General features: G+C 32.8%; 3 protein-coding genes across 5 annotated transcripts; 2 read left to right on the forward strand and 1 right to left on the reverse strand.

The window, feature by feature from the left end:
- Positions 1-2,412: 2,412 nt before the first annotated feature.
- Positions 2,413-3,561, forward strand: LOC136063155 (F-box/kelch-repeat protein At3g23880-like). Its single transcript, XM_065763131.1, has one exon. It carries the CDS (start codon positions 2,413-2,415, stop codon positions 3,559-3,561), a length of 1,149 nt encoding a protein of 382 aa, XP_065619203.1.
- Positions 3,562-8,483: 4,922 nt separating this feature from the next.
- On the reverse strand, positions 8,484-11,432 carry LOC112033458 (uncharacterized). 3 transcript variants are annotated; one of them, XR_010624864.1, is made up of 6 exons: positions 11,237-11,432; positions 10,826-11,099; positions 10,618-10,714; positions 10,415-10,539; positions 10,249-10,330; positions 8,484-8,946 (listed from the first exon to the last, which is right to left on the reverse strand). XR_010624864.1 is itself a non-coding variant. In XM_065763145.1 (3 exons), exons 1-3 carry the CDS (start codon positions 9,384-9,386, stop codon positions 8,761-8,763), a joined length of 387 nt encoding a protein of 128 aa, XP_065619217.1. In that variant the 5' UTR covers positions 9,387-10,241; the 3' UTR covers positions 8,484-8,760. The 3 variants fall into 3 exon arrangements, 1 of the variants encoding a protein (XP_065619217.1); XR_002885242.2 differs by lacking the exon at positions 10,826-11,099 and having other exon boundaries at positions 11,237-11,428; XM_065763145.1 differs by lacking the exons at positions 10,249-10,330; positions 10,415-10,539; positions 10,618-10,714; positions 10,826-11,099; positions 11,237-11,432 and adding exons at positions 9,057-9,245; positions 9,375-10,241.
- Positions 11,433-18,372: 6,940 nt separating this feature from the next.
- On the forward strand, positions 18,373-19,128 carry LOC112005414 (F-box/kelch-repeat protein At3g23880-like). The gene has a single exon (XM_065763132.1). It carries the CDS (start codon positions 18,373-18,375, stop codon positions 19,126-19,128), a length of 756 nt encoding a protein of 251 aa, XP_065619204.1.
- The last annotated feature ends 243 nt before the right edge of the window (positions 19,129-19,371 follow it).

The raw sequence follows: 19,371 nt of genomic DNA on the forward strand, positions 1-19,371 counted from the left end.
TTGGAATGAAGGAAAGTATGAGAAACCTTTGAAAGTGAATCAACAAGGAAAATCCTCTAGATTCATCTAACTTGATGTGAACAATAAGACTCACCAATATGGGTCCCCAGTCCTCAAGTATATAAGCTGTCAACAGAGTTGGTCTACTAACCATCCCAATTCAAAAGAAATTCAAAGAACAGCCCTTTGAAAATAGGGTTTGGTTGTGAAAATTAAAGACTTGCTTTCTCTAGAAAATAGCCTAGCAAATAATCTTGACGCGAAATATAATTCATCCTGTGTGAAACTGAGGAAGAGACTTATTATGCAATTGTAAAAATTGCATGAGCTAACTCTTAGGAAGAGTAAAAAGATCAAATTATTTGTGGCTATATTCTATGATAAAATATGGATGACAAGAAACCATATCATGTGGCAAACTGAAAGGAAATTTATTGATATGATCTTAAGTAATCAAATTAATCAAATATATAATGATCATTTAATGTCTTGGGATTATGCAGTGACACGGATTGTAGATATAGCGCCTGGGACCCTCCCATGCCGATTCTGTGAAGGTAAATTTTGATGCAGCTATTGGTGAGAAGAGATCATGTCTAGCAGCAGTAGCCATAAATCATAATCAAGTGATTATCTTTGTATGGAAAAAGTTAACTCAAGACTAAGATCCTCTAAAAGCAGAAGCAAAGGAAGCACTGTTAGCAGCAGCCAAAGCAGCTAAATTGGGACTCAAATTTGTCAATTGCGAAGGAGATGCTCTTAACGTGATTACCTCACTACAATATTTCCATCCCATCCATTCCTGAAATTTTTTTCCTTATATCATGAGATGGAGATGGAATTATTTTTGTTTTAATGAATTTTCACCCAAAATAGACCATAAGGTACTTTGAGCAATGTATAAGGTATTTATAATATGATAAACTAGCCGATATCTTGCACGTTGTAGTGCTGGTTAAAGGCCTAGGCTTAAAGCCTCCAATTACAAAAAGGTGTTACCTCTTTTATAATAATAATTAAAAGACCCCATAGTAAGATCCTAATTCAAAAGTTTATGGCTAATTTGAGGTAGCCTGACCTCCAAGAGAATTGAAAGAATAAAAGGGAAATTAGAGAGAGAAATGCAAACCGTAATTTTTCATACAACTAATCTAACTAAATGTATAACGAATTCTAACCACCTACCAACTCCACATATCTAACTAACTAGTAATAATTTCAAACACATCATACTACATAATAAAATTTGTGTCATACATGATTTCCTTTGACAAGCAATGTCTTAATCTAGCACCCCATGGGAGGGAATACAAAATTTGATAATTCTTAAATACTAATAATTAATAAATAGATAAAGCTTAAATAGAAAAATATTAGAAACAGAATTTTATTTTGATAATTTTTGACGTAAACATGCACCTCTTGGACTTTTTTTTTTTTTTTGGTATCAATTTCTTCAAAACTCTATATTAACGTAAACTTCAACAATTTTATTTTATTTTTTGAGAAGAACAAATTTAGGGCATTTGATTAATTGTTAAAAAACTGATATTGACAATTATTAAGTTTTGGTGTTTATCCAAAGAAAAAAAATTGAAGAGAAAAAATATTTTGATATGTCTAAAAAGTTTGCATGTTTTGTTAATTAGTATGAAGAACTTGACAAGAACAAATAAATTTTTCTATCTAAAAAGTTACTGAAATTTGGTGAAATCACTTAACACAATCATGATTTTTAAGATTTTACTGTAACCCAATTTTATTATACTCATTTAGTAATAATTTTTCTTTTCTATAATTTGTTATGGTCCAAGATGATGTTCTAGATAAATTGTTATCTAAATTAGAAGTATTTAATTTAGGCTTAGTGATAGATCTCCATCTGAATAAAGTAGTAGTAGATTAATTGTTATTGTTATTTGCTTGTGTTCAAGTTCATTCCTATGTTTTAGGATTTTTTTTTTTTTTTTTTTTTTGAGATAGAGATTATCTCATTCTTAGCTATTTATATGTTGAATGCATACTTGATAATTAAGTAGAAAATTAACCAAAAATTTCTATTTCCCCCTTAAGTTTAGGAAAGTGGTTATTTTTAATTGACTATCTCTTGCCTCTTACCTTCATTAATTTGTCCAGGTTCAAACCATTGAAGGTAAAAGATAGTTGGAATTGATCCTGCAATTCTACTCTTTCAGTCAACAGAATTGGTCAAGCCAAAGATTTCTTAAAAAGAAAAAATAAATAAATACTAAAAGAATTGGTCAACAAGCCCAGCTAAAATTGGAATTTGGTTTGTATTTAAATTATTTGCCGCAAACACAAATCTAAACTTTAACGCGCATAAGAATTCAGAAATCCAAATCTGCCTTAGAGTTGAAGATCAGTTTTTGTAACCTTCATCGAACCACTGATATGTGTCAACCACTGTTGTCCCAGAGTGTCCCTGACGAACTCGTCTATGACATCCTAACTCGGCTTCCAGTAAAATCCTTAATCCGATTCAGCTGTGTATGCAAATCATGGAACTCCACTATCACCAGCCTCAATTTCATCAAAGCTCACCTTGACAGAGCTAAATCATTATCCAACAATAATAATAACAATGGCTATCTGTTATATAAATCACAAGTAGAGAATCACTCATTGTTTGCGACGGTTTACAATAGCAACCGCACATTGACTCCGATTGCTAGATTTCAAAACCCATTTCCCGAGGGTTGGATAGTTGGCTTCTGTAACGGCTTGTTCTGCATGCCTAATAAATATAATCACGTAGTATATTTGTGGAACCCAAGCATTAGAAAGTTCAAAAGGCTTCTGCCTAGTTACTTCACTGATCCTTTTCATACAGAAGCTTTTGGACTTGCGTATCATTATCAAAACAATGACTACAAGATTCTAAAACTTATTTATGAATACTCTCCTGGAGAAAAAGTGCCGCCAGCTGAGGCCGAGGTTTACACGTTGAGTACAGATTCATGGAGAAGGTTTGTAATATCTGTGGAGTACTCAAGTGGGTCTAGACCCAATGGATCTGTTGATTATATAGAAGATTTGCGCTGTTTGTTTTTTAATGGAGCTCTACACTCCATAGCTTGTTCTCAGGACCATAAATTCATTTTGTCTTTTGATGTCAATGATGAGAGATTCCGTGAGATATTGCTGCCTCAAAATTATTACTTGGATGGATATTTTCGACTTCTTTCTGAAGGTCTCGCTGTGTTCAAGGGATCACTGGCTTTGATTGTTTTCACTGAAGGTCTAGCAGACAAGAGTAAAATATGCCACATATGGGTGATGAAGGAGTATGGTGCGGTGAAGTCTTGGACTAAAAAAAGTGTATTGATGAAAGATGCTGCACGATTCTTTGACTGCACTGTCAATGGGGAACTTCTGATTTGTAAGTTTCGCCCTTTTCAAAGGCTTTCGTTTGACCCCGAGAGTTTAAACGAGGAAATTCTTAGAATTTCAAATGCTGGAAGTATGATTTACGCAGCTAATTTTGTGGAGAGCTTAGTTTTACTTGATGGGATAAACATCTCATCTAAATACAGAAATTAGCAAGTTGGAGTTTCTAGCAAGGTAGTAATCTTTTTTGAAATTCATATTGACAACTCATTATGCTGTTAGCAATTTTTGCTTTTTATGTATTTGTGAATAAATGAATCTGTCATTATATATTGTTTTCTTTCCGTTTGTTCTAGGCATGAAAGTATTGCTTTAATGTAGAAATTTAAATTATTAAGTCGAATAGAATTCCTTTAGGGACTATGGCTATTATTTGTAAACTAAATTTGTGTGAAAAATGTTGTGTTGATTCTAGAACATGGAATGTCATGGTGAAACATACATATATTGCCTACATAATCTCATTTTATTAGTCATAACTTAATGAATACTGGTTTTAGAATCAAGGTTGTTGTTGTTGTTGTTGTTTTTTTTTTTTCCAAGATAGAATTCTACTATAACATAATCTAAGTGTACATGTGTGTGAAACTCCCTTCTGGAGACTTGAACCCGGCCCTTACCCACCACACCCTACAAGCATTTATACTTGTGAAGTGACCATCAATCGCACCAAAAGTGTGTGGTGATGAAAATGTTTTAGAATCAAGTTGAAAATTAAAATTTGTTTTTCCTATTATAATTTGTTGATACTTAGCGATATGTATGCCGATACCCTTCATTTTAATTTTTCTCAAAAACCATATTGGATATAAAAACACACACACACACGTTCTAATTGATATAGGCGTGTAGGCTCATTTTGTGTAACTCTTAGCATTTTTATGAGTTTCAATCTTGGTAATTTTATACCCATCATGATGCCGTATACAACTACTTACTTAAGAGCACTAGCAATAGTGGTGCTAAATAGCTATATAGCTATTTTTAGTACCACTAAATATCAAAATGTACCCTACAATAGTGGAGCCAAAGCAATATTTTTTGGCTCCACATCTACAGTGCACAGCTACTTTTGGCTATGCACTATAGCTGAAGGGTAAATTTTTTAATTTTATTTTTATTTTGTATTCACATTGCTTTTGTCTCTCTCCTCCCTACCTCTCCGTGTCTCTCCCAATGTCCACCATGCATTCACACTACTTTTAGTTGTGATTGTGTTTTGGTGATTGAATGAAATATTATTTTATAGTAATGTTTATATTATTTTATTATGTTAAAAGCTAAAATAAAATCATTGCTGTTAGATATACGAAGGTAAAATAAATAAAGTGACTTTTTGTGATGCTAAAAAACTAAAAATTTGGCTCCACTGCTGTGGATGCTCTAAAGAGCTTACTTTTACAAAGTGGGGCAAGTCCAGATTATCTGAATTAGAATAAGAAAATGCAGAAGATGGCTAAGTTACAATCTTTTTTAAAAATCATCTCGGGTTGAACATGGTGCTATATTGGGGGATTTTGTCATTCTATGCAAATCAAGTTTAGAACGATTTTATTATCTTCATTGCTGTCCTTTCGTTCCCATTCCCTTGTGTTAATATTGCTATGCACACGCTAGAATGTGACTCAAAGTCATGCACAACTAGATTAGCGTAAGCTCTTTGGCTACAACCAGAGTGTTAGGAAGGAAAAAAAAAAGGACATAAAAGCGCGGTTTGTTCAAGAAAAAAGAAAAGAAAAATAATACTCTATATAGTTGATAGAGATCCTCTTCTTGCTCTTTAAAATTGGTAGCAACTAGTGGATATCCCACGTGATGCGCGGTGCATTTTAATAAATTTAGTAAAAAATTATTTATAATCCATTGATTTCATGAATACTATTATTGTTTGTCATAATTAAACTATGAAGTTTTCTAGTAAAACAAAATTGAAACTAAATGAATTGGGGAAAAATTCTTGTAGTTCATGCAACCAACAAATGTCACCATATTACGTTTACATTGTCACCTACAAACCTGGTGGTTCTTATGTGTCTTTCTTGTATGATTTATGCTTTATATATAGTTTTTATAATATTAATTTCTATATTTTTTCGTGCCACTAAAGTCTCTATCTCCACTATATCACAACCTATAATTTTTATGCTAGTGAAAGTAATTTTTCTTTAGTTTTATAATTGATATGAGATAAAATTAAGACCCATTAATATTTTAATTAAAAAAAAGTATGAATTCTAAGACCTTAATTATAAAAGGGTGAAAATTGAAAGAGTGTTATCTTAATCAATTAGCTATAAAAATTGCTAGAATACAACAACAGAAACAATAATGCTATAGTGACGCAATAATATCATAATTTAATCTCCAAATTTTAATTCAACTAAAAGCAGCCAAAACACCAAGTATACTACAAATCCTTACCAAGTATATGCATCATACTGAAAACCCAAAATCAAAATTGGCACATAATATGGAAAAACCATCCTAACCACATTACAAAGCTACATTAGTAAAAACAAATACATAAAATCTAAACAAAATATTATAGACGAACATAATATTTTGAAAGTTAACATACCTCTCAAAAAGGGAACCAAAGATATTGTGAGAGAAATTATGGAAGTTTGATTTTTAAGTCCAAAAGAAATGGGGATTTATATTTGAGAAACGTGGAAACAAATAATCATATTACTCAATATTCATTAAATCTGACTCTTGTAATTCTGCATTGAAGTAAGTCTTATGCATAAAATTGAAAAGTTTTCTTAATTCCTTTTTTTCCCATGACTTTTTAGATTTATCCATATCTATCCAAAGTATTTCAAATAATGAATGTATACAAATTCTTTGAATTTTATTAATGCATCAAAATAAATGCATAGGTCATTACTTAATAGTTTGATATAAATACTAAATTTAGATGAGGTGAAAGCCCAAATTTAAAAAAAAAAAGAAAAAGAAAAGAAAAGAAAATGTCATATAATGCGCCACTTGGCAAAACCTTATACTCTCGCACATGCAGTCTCTGCTTTTATATATACTAGTGTTTAACTTGCGCAATGCGTGGGATCATTTTATGAATTAGAAAACAATCAACTTAAAATAGGAAAGGGGGTAGATGGTTAGTTGTTCAGATAATGATGTTAATGTGTATGTGTTCTTCTAAAAGATAGACATAACTTAGCATCAACACATGATCTAGAGAAAATGTCAATTGAAATCTCATAAGTTCTAACTAATTGGTTCAAGGTTTTTTTATACCCTCCTTATCAAGGATTAATAAATTAATAAGTCTTAAACTATTCGAAATCTTGCAAATGTCCACAAAACAATTGGTTTTACGGAAGATATGCTCAATTTTTTTGTTGGGAAAGATCCTTAAAAGATATTCCTTCAATAATTTAAAAAAATATATATAAAAAAAGGGAAAAGGTTGCAATGTTTGGTTGCTAAGAGAATTAATCATAAATTCCAAAATTTTGTTGCTAATATGCCAAATTCATGACACATTAGTGTCTAGATTGGCATAACAATCAAATTGGTTCATTTTGCAAACTTTAAAGATTGCTATTACTTATGAAACACTACTAATTAATACCACGTTTATGTCCCTTCTTCAACCTAGATTTTTGCCCAAAATATGGAGTTTGGACCATTTATCCAACACACAATTTTCTGCTAGCCACACACACACACACAAAATATCATATTCTCTCTAACAGTATCCACATTTACTATTCCACACCATCCAACTGATTGCTTTCACATGTTAAAAACATGGGGAAAATAGCACTAAATTGAAAATTCCATATGATCATTGACAGACGGATTTTAAAATGGTCTTTAACCATGATTAGATGTCCATATTTTATTGGTGTAGCAGAATTTTTAAGCATTATTTCATTTTCATAATGACTAATAAAGTATCTATATATAAATTACTTTCTCAATAAAAAGAAGTATCTGCAATCTGCCACATTGGCTATTGCACACACAATCTGCAATTATCTACCATTAAAATAAAACTTTAAAGTAGCTAACCCTAGTAATTATGCAAATAGAGTGGAATATTAACTAAAATCTAAAAGATAATCAACTTTGTATAAAAAACATTACACTTTCAGATTTCAAAGTTCTACAATTTCAATCACTCTTCAAAAATAGCAGAACAAGTAGGATGGAAAATAAAAACTGAAAATTAAATTGAATTCGGTAGTTGCTATTTTTCCTTCTTATTCTCTCTAGCAGTTGTATTACACATTCTCTTTCTATTTCTTTGCTTCAAATTCAGGTCCCCAAAAAGAAAGTTATTGGAACCCAATCCACCACTCTTATTGATTTGTATAACAAAAAAAAGTAAATTGCAAGCACATTATGCTGTTAAATATGACAGCAAATCAACTTCTCAATTTCATAATGTCTTCCTTTATTTTAACTCAATAAGAAACTTTGGAAGTGTACTATCTTACATAGGTCTAAAGCAAATTTGATAGAAGCCAAGATGGATGGATATTCTATAAATCTCCAAAGCTACTATCTTCCAAGTTGAAAACATGAGTTCCATCTTGATCATTGAAGAAAATGCAATTCCTTTTATACCCAGTAAACTCTTCAGCCGAAATTGGAAAACAAAAATCATTACCCAAAACAAAAGCTCAATCACCCAAGTTTTTTTCCAACTCCCATCAACCCCACTCTTCATCCAGCTTATACACTTTCAAATCAACCACTTTGGGACCAAAGATAACAAAAAACGGCAGAGTCATTTACATTAGTTCAAGGTGAATTGGGAATCATAACTACATTATTGGCAGACCTACATTCAATATGAGTTTATGGTTTGGAACATTAAAAAATCTTATCAGATTAATATGGAATTAAAAAGAGTAGAAGTTAAATGGATAAGAATGATAGTTAAGCTATCCTAACCTGTCAGCTTTATCCAGCAATGTTTCTTGAGAACACCTAGAGAATCTTATAAATTTGTCTAGGTAATTCAAACAATAAATAAATAATGGATAGAAAGGAAATGCAGAGGTGAGAAGTTTCAGGAAAAAAAAAAAAAAAAAAACCTATTTGAAGTATAAAAAGGAGTATGCTAACCTTTAATTAATAATGTTGCAGAGAAGAGATGAGGCGGAGCAGCAAATAATATGGCGGTCGCAGTAACTTAACAGTACATTTAGGTTACTCTTCTAAAAAAAAAAAATTAACAATACAAAGAAATACATAAAGATTCATAGAGTAAGGTTGTGTATGCATTTGTTTGTCTTGCTTGTAAGAGCATGTTATTTATAAAATAGATTGAAATACATTAGACTTCAGATTTTTTTTCTTCATTGATGCAATTTGCTAAGCACCCTTTTGACGTTTTTGAAGCATTTGGAGCGGCATTCTTTTATGACCAGGTCTTCCATCTTCAGTAGTTATAGGAGCAGTTAATTCAAGTCTTTCAATAGATGTTTCTCCTATTTTTGTTTTTTGACTGGCTATGTACTTGTCCTTCCTTGATTTTCTTACAATTTCCTCCATTGTGTCCTACAATAATTTTCATTCTTATGTATTAGGTAGATATGTATAGTAAGTTATGTGTAGACTAATGTTTAAATCATATCGTAAGCAAAGTGAAGTAAGTATGCTTCAATTACCTGATGTTCTTCAACTTTACATGAGTCATTTTGCTTATGTGAAATTTCCATCTCCAAAATCTTTGAAACCGTGTAATTTTCTTTTCCATACTTCAAATTATATTCATCAAGATGCAGTTGGAACAAATATTCATTGCCAATTATTTTTTGAATCTCTTTTGGTAAAATATTCTCATCTAATTTCAAAATCTATATGAACAAAGTATCATACAATTAGCAAAATATGTACACATACATGCGTCATGTCTTGTGCAAAATACGTATACTTCAATTTTTAGATAATAAAGATATAGGGCTGATATTTATATATGAAATTACCTTTTCTTGCATCTCTGCAAGTTCTTTTGTAGTTTTAGATATAATTTTCTTAGCTCCTTTGTCAAACAATATGAACGTGGTTGAACCGGTCTCATCTTGTACTTGGGACTTGTATTCTATAGCTATTTTGGATACAAATTTGTTAGTAGAATATTATATATATATTTTGTGTGTGTTTGTGAATTTACAAATCATTTTTTCTTTCATTACATTGGAACTGCAAACTTTGGCCCATTTTTACAATGTTCACACCATAGAACTCCTTTGACTTGTTTCACTTTCATCTTGCATATAAGACATGCAACATAATACCATCCATATTTGTAGTTGATATTAATGATTTTGGCATTGCATGTTACCAGTAAGTCCTAAAGTACAAAGTTTAGTTAGTTTATAAAATTATATCTTATTATAAGACACATAAACAATTACCAATTATGATAAATTCATAATATAAGAGTATAGTTGATACCTTTGTCTCTGAGTTCCATTCCAAGTCCTTTATTTCAGCAACAGTTTTTTTATTATGTAAGGCAAGTTCTCCATCTTGCACTTTAGGTAATCCCTTTGGCAGTATTTCTTTTATGTTTATGTACATTGTGGTGTTCAATCTATGCATCAACATTAACAATTTTTTTTTTTTCTTGAATATTCAATTTTTTAGCATAGTCGTACAAATTGCAAAAAGGAATAGATATAAACAATGTTATATATCTAAACAAATTGAAATAAACATGTCTTCTTAAAAATACCTTCTGGTCTCTCTTTTTTAACTTCTATAGCATCTATTTTATACAATTTTATGCTATCTATCATTTAAGAAGTATCACAAAGTAGGTACACACTCGAAGAGAAAAAGTGTAATAGTAGTTACTTGTTTCTAATTTCTGCAACTTCTGGAGTGTCTAAATTGACATACAACTTTGTTGCAAAAGTGGATGATAGTTGATAGTCACCTACAAAAAAGTTGTAAAAATATATATAAGCATTATTGATACATAAATGTTATGTATTTGATAAATGATTCAATCAATTGTTACCTCTGAAAGTTTTCACAATAGTTGAAGTGACTATTACAATGTATGGCCCTTTATTTGTTTCGTATAAATCATCATCTATTTGTTGTGCAATATTTCCCCACAAAGTTGTTTGAACTGATTTGTTCCTAAAGTTGTTTATATGTAAGTTTGAGTTATTTAAAAATTATAACATATAAGTTTTTAAAAATGTATATATATCTTACTCTTCTAACAATAGTTGAATGTTTCTCATCTTTGTTGGACACCCTCTTGTTTTGATCTCCTAAATGGCTCCAATGTAGTCCAATATGCCAATCACATCTGGTAAGAACATATTTTTTTTAAAGATAAGAGTCAGTATTAAGTTATGAATTGCATTATTTTTTAGCTCTGTAAGAGTATATGCTTGACTTGTAAAACAATTAAAATTACCATTCAAGTAAGTAGTGTCATAGCAACAGAAAGCTATTGTTCCATAATCAGCAAATTCAAATTGGGATTTAGGTATTGAATGATCAAATCAGCTGAATTTTGAGACTGAAGTTGTTGAATTGAAAAGTATTTTGAGTTTGTCATGTACTGGATGATAGTTCCCTTTATTTTCTTCAACTAAGAAATTTGTAATTGTATATATGCTCCCTTCATTTAGTTGTGGACGATAACTTTGAGCAAGATTCTTTCTGATTCTTGCATGTATCAATGTTCTCTACGAACATTTCAAATGAATTATCCCTTAATCAATAGGAGCAATACATAACAACCAATTTACATTGACTGACTGCAAGTTTTAATAAAATAATATTAGTAAAATTTATTCTAAAAGGAAATCAATTATGAATTTACCTCTTTGTCAACCAATATCATATCGAGGCTAATCAAATCATGGTTGTTTGCTATATTAATTGCATCCCACATTAGTAAAACTCTAACTTTCACTTTTGAGTTATCTTTGTCCCTTGATATATGCTTCAAAGTTGTGTACTCCATATTCATTTGAATTTGTATTATCTGCACAATTTAAACATCAATAAAATTTATATATAATTATGGAGTAAAATCTATCATTTGCAACATAATTGACAATCTAACTTATATTATTGACATCTTTAAAATAATGAATAGTATGTATTACGTCTGCATAGACCATTTAATATTTCTTTATGTACAATATTAATATGGCAGGTTCAACAATAAAAACAATGTTAACATTCTGTGACCATCTATTTGGCCACTAGAAAAAAGGGGAATAAATTATTTGGGACATAATAATTATACATGTCAATTTAATCCAAAATAAAGTTTTAATTGTATCAAAAAAAAAACCAAAAACAAAAACAAAAAAATTAGGCTATTTCAATGTTTCAGTTTGATTTATGTAATAAAAATCTGTAAAACAAAAAAAAAAAAAATATATATATATATATATATATATATTTAAACAATACAACAATTGAACAAAAAGATCTCAAGAAATTGAAAAAATAAATGGAAAATTAAAGAAAAAGGTAGCCAAACCTAATACTTATTGAGTAATGCAGCAAAACAGAATTTAATATGCAGTAAATAATTCGAGGGAAACCATAATTTTAGTTTAAGGAAAACCATCAACAAATCTATACTCTTCAATATTCGACAAAACATAAAGACAATCGGAAAAGAAAAGTGAAAACCTAACAAAAGTCTCCTAAATGGGAAAAAAGAAAAAGAAAAAAAAAANCCAGGCATTTCGCCACCAAGCCTGAGTTGCCTTTCGTAGAGTCTCTTAGATTGGCATCATTAAGCACGAGAGCGCCTAAGCTTAGGGTTAAGATGGGCCTCCAGACAGAGGCCTTCCTAGGTTGGTCCCCGCAACCTCCTTGGAAGTCCTAGTATGCTCAGGCCTCTTCTTTTGCTGCCCTTTTCCCGCATGAGCTTCCTTGGCTAGGGCCTCAGCAATCTCCCCCTCCTCGGCCACTTTTGCACTCTTGCCTCCTTGACCGCATTTCCTTTTCTTGTCTGTGGCCTCAATTAGAGATGTGTACGTTGCAGCAGGTGTCTGAGGACATGGTGGCACCGTCATAGCCGGGGAAGAGCCCCCAGTATAGGTCGTCAATAGGGCAAGGAGGTTGGGAGTCTTTTCCTCGAAACCCATATCTGCTGGTGCCTGGGCTTGTGAAGTGCTAGGGGCATCTGGACAACAAAAAACATTGAAGTCCCTATTTGTCACCTCCTGAACAGACTCGGATGTGGATTTCGCGGCCTCAGCATCTGATGGGATAGGGGGTTCTTGTGAATAAAGGAGCCTCGCAGCTAAGGAGGCAAGGAGCTGAGCGTCCTGGGTCCCCTCTTGAGGTGGTTCTGTAAGCAGGAAGCTGGGCACAACGACGTCTATTAAAGCCAAACGAGAGTCCCCGGCTTTAATGACATTCTTCAGACTCTAAAACCGCTTGATGGATGGCTTATAGCCTAGGATAACGTGGGCCGCCCTTAGCTACCCGTCCTTATGCAACAATATTTAGGACCTAAGGATCCTGTTCAAGTCCTTGAAGTTCACTAAATGTTTGGCAGGGGCTGTGTGGTACTCATCTGGCAAATAAAACCATAAAGGTTGTTAGTGAAACAAAAGAGAAAAAGGAAAGAAAACTATAACACCAATTAAGCTAAGCAAAATCCTAAGTGTGACGTCCTCGAGAATGATACCTGGTTCCCCCTTTTGGATGGGACAGTGCATCCCATCATGCCATCCTCTCGAGACAATGAGGAAATCCTCGTCCATGCCTTTACTCGAGTCCGGCAGCCAAGAGATTAACCTAACTGAGGGAACCTAACATTTCATGTAGTACTTGGTTTTCTCCCCCTTCTGGCATTGGTATACCCAATTTACATCGTGCCGGGTAAGACTCATCCCCATCCTACGGTTCAATGCGTCTAGACACCCAAGGATTCTAAAGATATTAGGTGAGCATTGAATCGGGGTTAACCTATAGTTCATAAGATAATCACAGGTTTCCCTACCCATAGGGAGTTCCATCCCACCTTCAATAAAGGCGATCATAGGAATGACCACGGACTCGGAAGATCTATCCAGGACCAACCACTCACCCTTCTCACAGTGTCGAATTTCCACGTCATTGGGGATTCTATATTGTGCCCTAAAGGTTGCCCTAGCCTCGGTAGTGTCCACTAATTTAGCGTATCTACCCATAACCTTTTGGGAGATAAAGTATGAAACTTGTGAAAAAGAAGGTACAAAGGAATGCAACACACCTACTGATGAACACAAAAAGGGCTCCCCGGGAGTTTTTGTTCTTCAACTTAGATCACCAGAATGCTTAAAATGAGCCTCAACCAGCTCCAAGTTCTCCTTTTATAGGAGGGTAAAAAGTGAGCGGCAAAATTCCCACCCATCTGTGTGGAGAAATGAGAACCGTACGATCCTGATCAAATCGTTAAACATGGGGAGACAAGTAGCCGCCTAGCGCCATAAATGCAAAATCGTGGAGTTCGAAGCGTCAGGAGCATGTAGAAGTCAGGCGAAAGGATGTTGATACGTAGGAACGCGTATGGCACGTATGTATCTCGTTTAGAACACTAAAACTCTACGTTTGTCCCTAAACAAACAGTGAAAGTTTTAGGACAAACAGTGAAAGTTTTAAGGGGCTATTGTAGGCACCCGGGGATTAAAGAGGAAGCTAAGGGGTTGTAATATTGGCCCAAGGACCGAGAAGGAAGTTGAGGGGTCACAATAATAATGTGAAGGTGCTGTAAGTCACAGGCCCAAAGGAAGAAGCTGCCCGAGGAGGGGAAGTTAGGATTTGAAGAGAGCAGATGATAGTGGGAAATAGGGAAGCTTTAGGTTCAGACTAGCCTGTTTCATCTGCATTAATTAAGGCCTATAGTTTTATCAGCCGCATTAATAAGAAGGTGACTTGAGCAGTATAGGCCACATCTAAACAGGTTCTTGCCACCATCTTCTCAGATGTGAAAGGTAACATGTGTCGAAACAGGAGGAGGAGGAGGTAGAAATGAATGGTGTAGATGCGATGGAAGGAGGCTATATAAGGAAAGGAAAGGGCGTCGCTAAAATGGTGAGAAAAAAGGTGTACAAGAAAAAAACAGGGAACAGTGTTACTTTCCATTCAAATTTAGCCTCCCCAGGAGCCTGTATGTAAAGCTTGATGCTTATTCATTTCTTGAATATAAGTTTGATCTTTGAACATTAGTGTCTTCGAGCAGAGCCCATTGTTGTTATTCTTTCCCATCTCTTACAAATTTCATTGATTTTGGCCAAGTTTGAGGGGAACACCTCACTATTCTAAGTGGGCTTGGGTCCTAACTCTCTTTTTTGGCCCTTACAGTACCTTTTTTTTTTTTTTTTTTTTTAACAATTTACTAAATTGGCAAAGATGGAAAAAAAAAACAAAAACAAAAACAAATTAAGAAGCTCTTACTCCAACATTATATAAAAGTTCTAGAAATGCTGCAATTGACACTTCTTAAAATTTTTAACCGAAATTTGGGTTCTAATTATCACATTTGGTAGAAACTTTTATTGTCAAATAAGAGATGTGAAGCTCAATCCTCATGTACACAAAACTAATTGGTGTTTTAATCTAATAATAAATGATAGTTATTATTTAGCGGCCATAGATTGATATTTATATCTATAAATTAAATAAAATATAAAAAAATTACTCCACTTTTTTCTATATTTAGTATTTTTTATAAACAAAATTTTATATATCAAAGAGGAGGGTAAAAGGGCCATTCTCATTTCTAACTTCTGAGAGAAAGATCCAGTGGGAAGGAAGGGATGGCAATAGGCCAATCCTAATTACAAAATTTTGCCCAGGGGGCAATATTATTAGACAAAAAATGTACATGTCTGGAAACAAAAAACAAAGTCCAAAAGAGCAAAGAACTTAGAGTTAACTTAAGATAACTAGAAAAGAGAGCTAAAGATTTTGGTGGAGAAAAGGAAAAACTTTAGAATCTCCTTCAAAATCAACAAATTTCATAATCACCTTCAAAGCTAAAAGGACAATTTTTGAATCTCCTTCAAACACAACAGACAGACTATTAGTATTACTATGAGTAATTACCGTTTGACTAGCCTTTTTTTTGGGAGAACTAACGACTACAAATTTGGTTGCAATCAATAAATACAATTTCACTTAATATTGTTTTATTAAATGTAAATTTTTACAAATCTATCATTTGAATAACATTTGTTTATTACATCTTTCATTTTTGCAAAAAATTTTATATTTTCAAAAATATACATAAAAAATAAATTTATGAATCAAATAGTAAATAATATTTATTTGGTATAAAATTTAACATGGAAGTTGAGAATAAAAAAAAAAATGCAATCCAACTACATTTTTTACTATCTAATTTTTGTTAGTAGAAATTGTAGCGAACTTTACCCCTTATATTTAGTATCTTAAAAAATATATATAAAAGATAAAAGCCAGACGTTGTGTGTGTTGAAGTAAGGAAGACGAAGTCTAAGTCTGAAAAGAAGAAGGTTGAAGAAGAAGCCTAAAAACGACTGTGTATTGATTAAACAAAACGCATCGTTTCATTTAAGTGAACATGCACCAAACGCGTCGTTTTACTTAACAGAAGACTTCATTAATAAAACGGTGCGCTTGGCACTACTCAAGCATCTGTGTAGTTTAGGAGCAAAGATTCAGTTAGTTAGTCTTAACAAACTTCCTAATTTCCAGGGATTTAGTTTCAGATATTTTGGGTATTAACTTAAGCATCTAGGCAGATTCTTGTTGTATATATATACCTATTTTTTTTTTTTTTTTTTTTTAACAATTTACTAAATTGGCAAAGATGGAAAAAAAAAACAAAAACAAAAACAAATTAAGAAGCTCTTACTCCAACATTATATAAAAGTTCTAGAAATGCTGCAATTGACACTTCTTAAAATTTTTAACCGAAATTTGGGTTCTAATTATCACATTTGGTAGAAACTTTTATTGTCAAATAAGAGATGTGAAGCTCAATCCTCATGTACACAAAACTAATTGGTGTTTTAATCTAATAATAAAGGATAGTTATTATTTAGCGGCTATAGATTGATATTTATATCTATAAATTAAATAAAATATAAAAAAATTACTCCACTTTTTTCTATATTTAGTATTTTTTATAAACAAAATTTTATATATCAAAGAGGAGGGTAAAAGGGCCAATCTCATTTCTAACTTCTGAGAGAAAGATCCAGTGGGAAGGAAGGGATGGCAATAGGCCAATCCTAATTACAAAATTTTGCCCAAGGGGCAATATTATTAGACAAAAAATGTACATGTCTGGAAACAAAAAACAAAGTCCAAAAGAGCAAAGAACTTAAGAGTTAACTTAATATAACTAGAAAAGAGAGCTAAAGATTTTGGTGGAGAAAAGGAAAAACTTTAGAATCTCCTTCAAAATCAACAAATTTCATAATCACCTTCAAAGCTAAAAGGACAATTTTTGAATCTCCTTCTAACACAACAGACAGACTATTAGTATTACTATGAGTAATTACCGTTTGACTAGCCTTTTTTTTTTTTGGGAGAACTAACGACTACAAATTTGGTTGCAATCAATAAATACAATTTCACTTAATATCGTTTTATTAAATGTAAATTTTTACAAATCTATCATTTGAATAACATTTGTTTCTTACATCTTTCATTTTTGCAAAAAATTTTATATTTTCAAAAATATACATAAAAAATAAATTTATGAATCAAATAGTAAATAATATCTATTTGGTATAAAATTTAACATGCAAGTTGAGAATATAAAAAAATATGCAATCCAACTACATTTTTTACTATCTAATTTTTGTTAGTAGAAATTGAAGCGAACTTTACCCCTTATATTTAATATCTTAAAAAATATATATAAAAGATAAAAGCCAGACGTTGTGTGTGTTGAAGTAAGGAAGACGAAGTCTGAGTCTGAAAAGAAGAAGGTTGAAGAAGAAGCCTAAAAACGACTGCGTATTGATTAAACAAAACGCATCGTTTCATTTAAGTGAACATGCACCAAACGCGTCGTTTTACTTAAGAGAAGACTTCATTAATAAAACGGTGCGCTTGGCACTACTCAAGCATCTGTGTAGTTTAGGAGCAAAGATTCAGTTAGTTAGTCTTAACAAACTTCCTAATTTCCAGGGATTTAGTTTCAGATATTTTGGGTATTAACTTAAGCATCTAGGCAGATTCTTGTTGTATATATATACCTGAATGAGCACAGGTGATTTATTACGTAGAAAACACTGAAATTGAATACAATTCTTCTATTCATTCTCTCTCTCTCTCTCTCGTTCTGTTCTTCTCTTGCTTTCTTGCTATCTCCTTCTTTTCTTAAGCTTTTCTTTCTCTGTAATCTGTATTTCTTTGTTGATTCAACTGGTGATAATCTTCAAGAACTCAGTTCACTAGTTTCTGAGTTTTCTTCAGTGTGAGGAGTGAGGAGTGAGGAGTGACAGTAGGGTCTTCACTTCACTTTACTTTTATCCAGTAAATAAATCACAAAGGCAGAAACCCAAACAACACACATCATCGAATGAATTAGCAATGTCTCAGCCGAGAACAAAGCCTAAATTATCGTCTGTGTTTCTCCCAGACCACATCATTGACGATATCCTCAGTTGGGCACCAGCGAAATCCTTAATCCGATTCAGGTGCGTTTCCAAATCTCGGTACTCATTCATCACAAACCCCACTTTCATTTCCACACACTTCAACCGAGGCAAATTGCTATTTTCCAATGAAGAACACAGCAACAATCATAATGGTTTTTTGCTATATACACCACTACATGTGGATCCTCTTCTTAATAGCAGAAATTTGTGTACTGTTGTTTGCAATAGCGATGGCGCATTGAGCAACAACATTTCTAGGATCGAAATACCCTTTAGTCATTCTCGGATAATGGGCTTTTCTAATGGCATGTTCTGTTTTGCTAGCTATTTGGAAAACTGTAGACATATAATGTATTTGTGGAACCCAAGCATTAGGAAGTTTAAGATGCTCGCTGCTACTGGAAACATCGCCAACTTTTATACTCAGGTTGCTGTTGGTTTTGCGTATCATTCTCAAAACAATGACTTCAAGGTTTTGAGAATTGTGTGTAATGAGCCTGCTGAGGCCGAGCTTTATACACTGAGTACGGATTCGTGGAGAAGGTTTGTCATATCAGTTGAATCATCGACTGGGTCTGGACTCAATGGATCCATTACTGGTATTGATGATTCACCCTGTGTATTTTTAAATGGAGCTCTGCACTCTATAGCATGTAGTGCTCTGCGACACCATTTCATCTTGTCCTTTGATCTCAATGATGAGAAGTTCCGAGAGGTAATGCTGCCGTGGAATTACTTTCATGGACTTTATCGACATTTATTGGGATTTTCTCGATATCTTGCAGTGTCCCAGGGATTGTTGACTTTCATTGTTTTTGGTAAGAGTCCAGCTGTTGCAAGTAGTTTTAAGTGCCTCATATGGGTGATGAGGGAGTATGGGGTGTCCATGTCTTGGACTTCAAAGATTGTAAATCTAGGTTGGGTTGACAGCTTCTATGGGTGCACCGACAATGGTGAATTTCTCATTGAGAACTCCAATGGGCACCTTTTCTCATTCGATCATGAGAGTCTAGAAGAGAATAGTCTTGGAATTCAATTTCCTGCATGGGTAGTTTTCGCAAGTAATTTAATGGAGAGTTTGGTTTTACTCGAACAGAAAGATTAGTAGGTTGGAGTTTCTAATCGAGTGCCTATCCTTATGAAATCGAAGTTGTCGTTTCACAGTTGTTGCATCATATGAAGCTGTTAGGAGGTTTGTTCTCTATGTAATTTGCGGTTAACTGAAGCTGTTATTGTGTTCTGTCTTCTTTCCTTTTATTGCTGACATGAAAGTATTGCTTTGATTTGGGTGGACTAAATTATATAGAACAAAAAAGGAATACCTATCATTTATTAACTACTTTTTTTG

The sequence above is a fragment of the Quercus suber genome, unplaced genomic scaffold (assembly GCF_002906115.3).
Source record: "Quercus suber isolate HL8 unplaced genomic scaffold, Cork oak 2.0 scaffold_493, whole genome shotgun sequence".
Taxonomy (NCBI): Eukaryota; Viridiplantae; Streptophyta; class Magnoliopsida; order Fagales; family Fagaceae; genus Quercus; species Quercus suber.

Excerpts from the sequence above, each read along its gene's own strand:
- LOC136063155 (XM_065763131.1), top strand. The coding sequence starts at position 2,413 with ATGTGTCAACCACTGTTGTCCCAGAGTGTCCCTGACGAACTCGTCTAT.
- LOC112033458 (XM_065763145.1), bottom strand. Across the intron at positions 8,947-9,056 it reads GTAAAGTTGAAGAACATCAG|GACACAATGGAGGAAATTGT; the intron begins GTAATTGAAGCA and ends AAATTATTGTAG.
- LOC112005414 (XM_065763132.1), top strand. The coding sequence starts at position 18,373 with ATGTATTTGTGGAACCCAAGCATTAGGAAGTTTAAGATGCTCGCTGCT.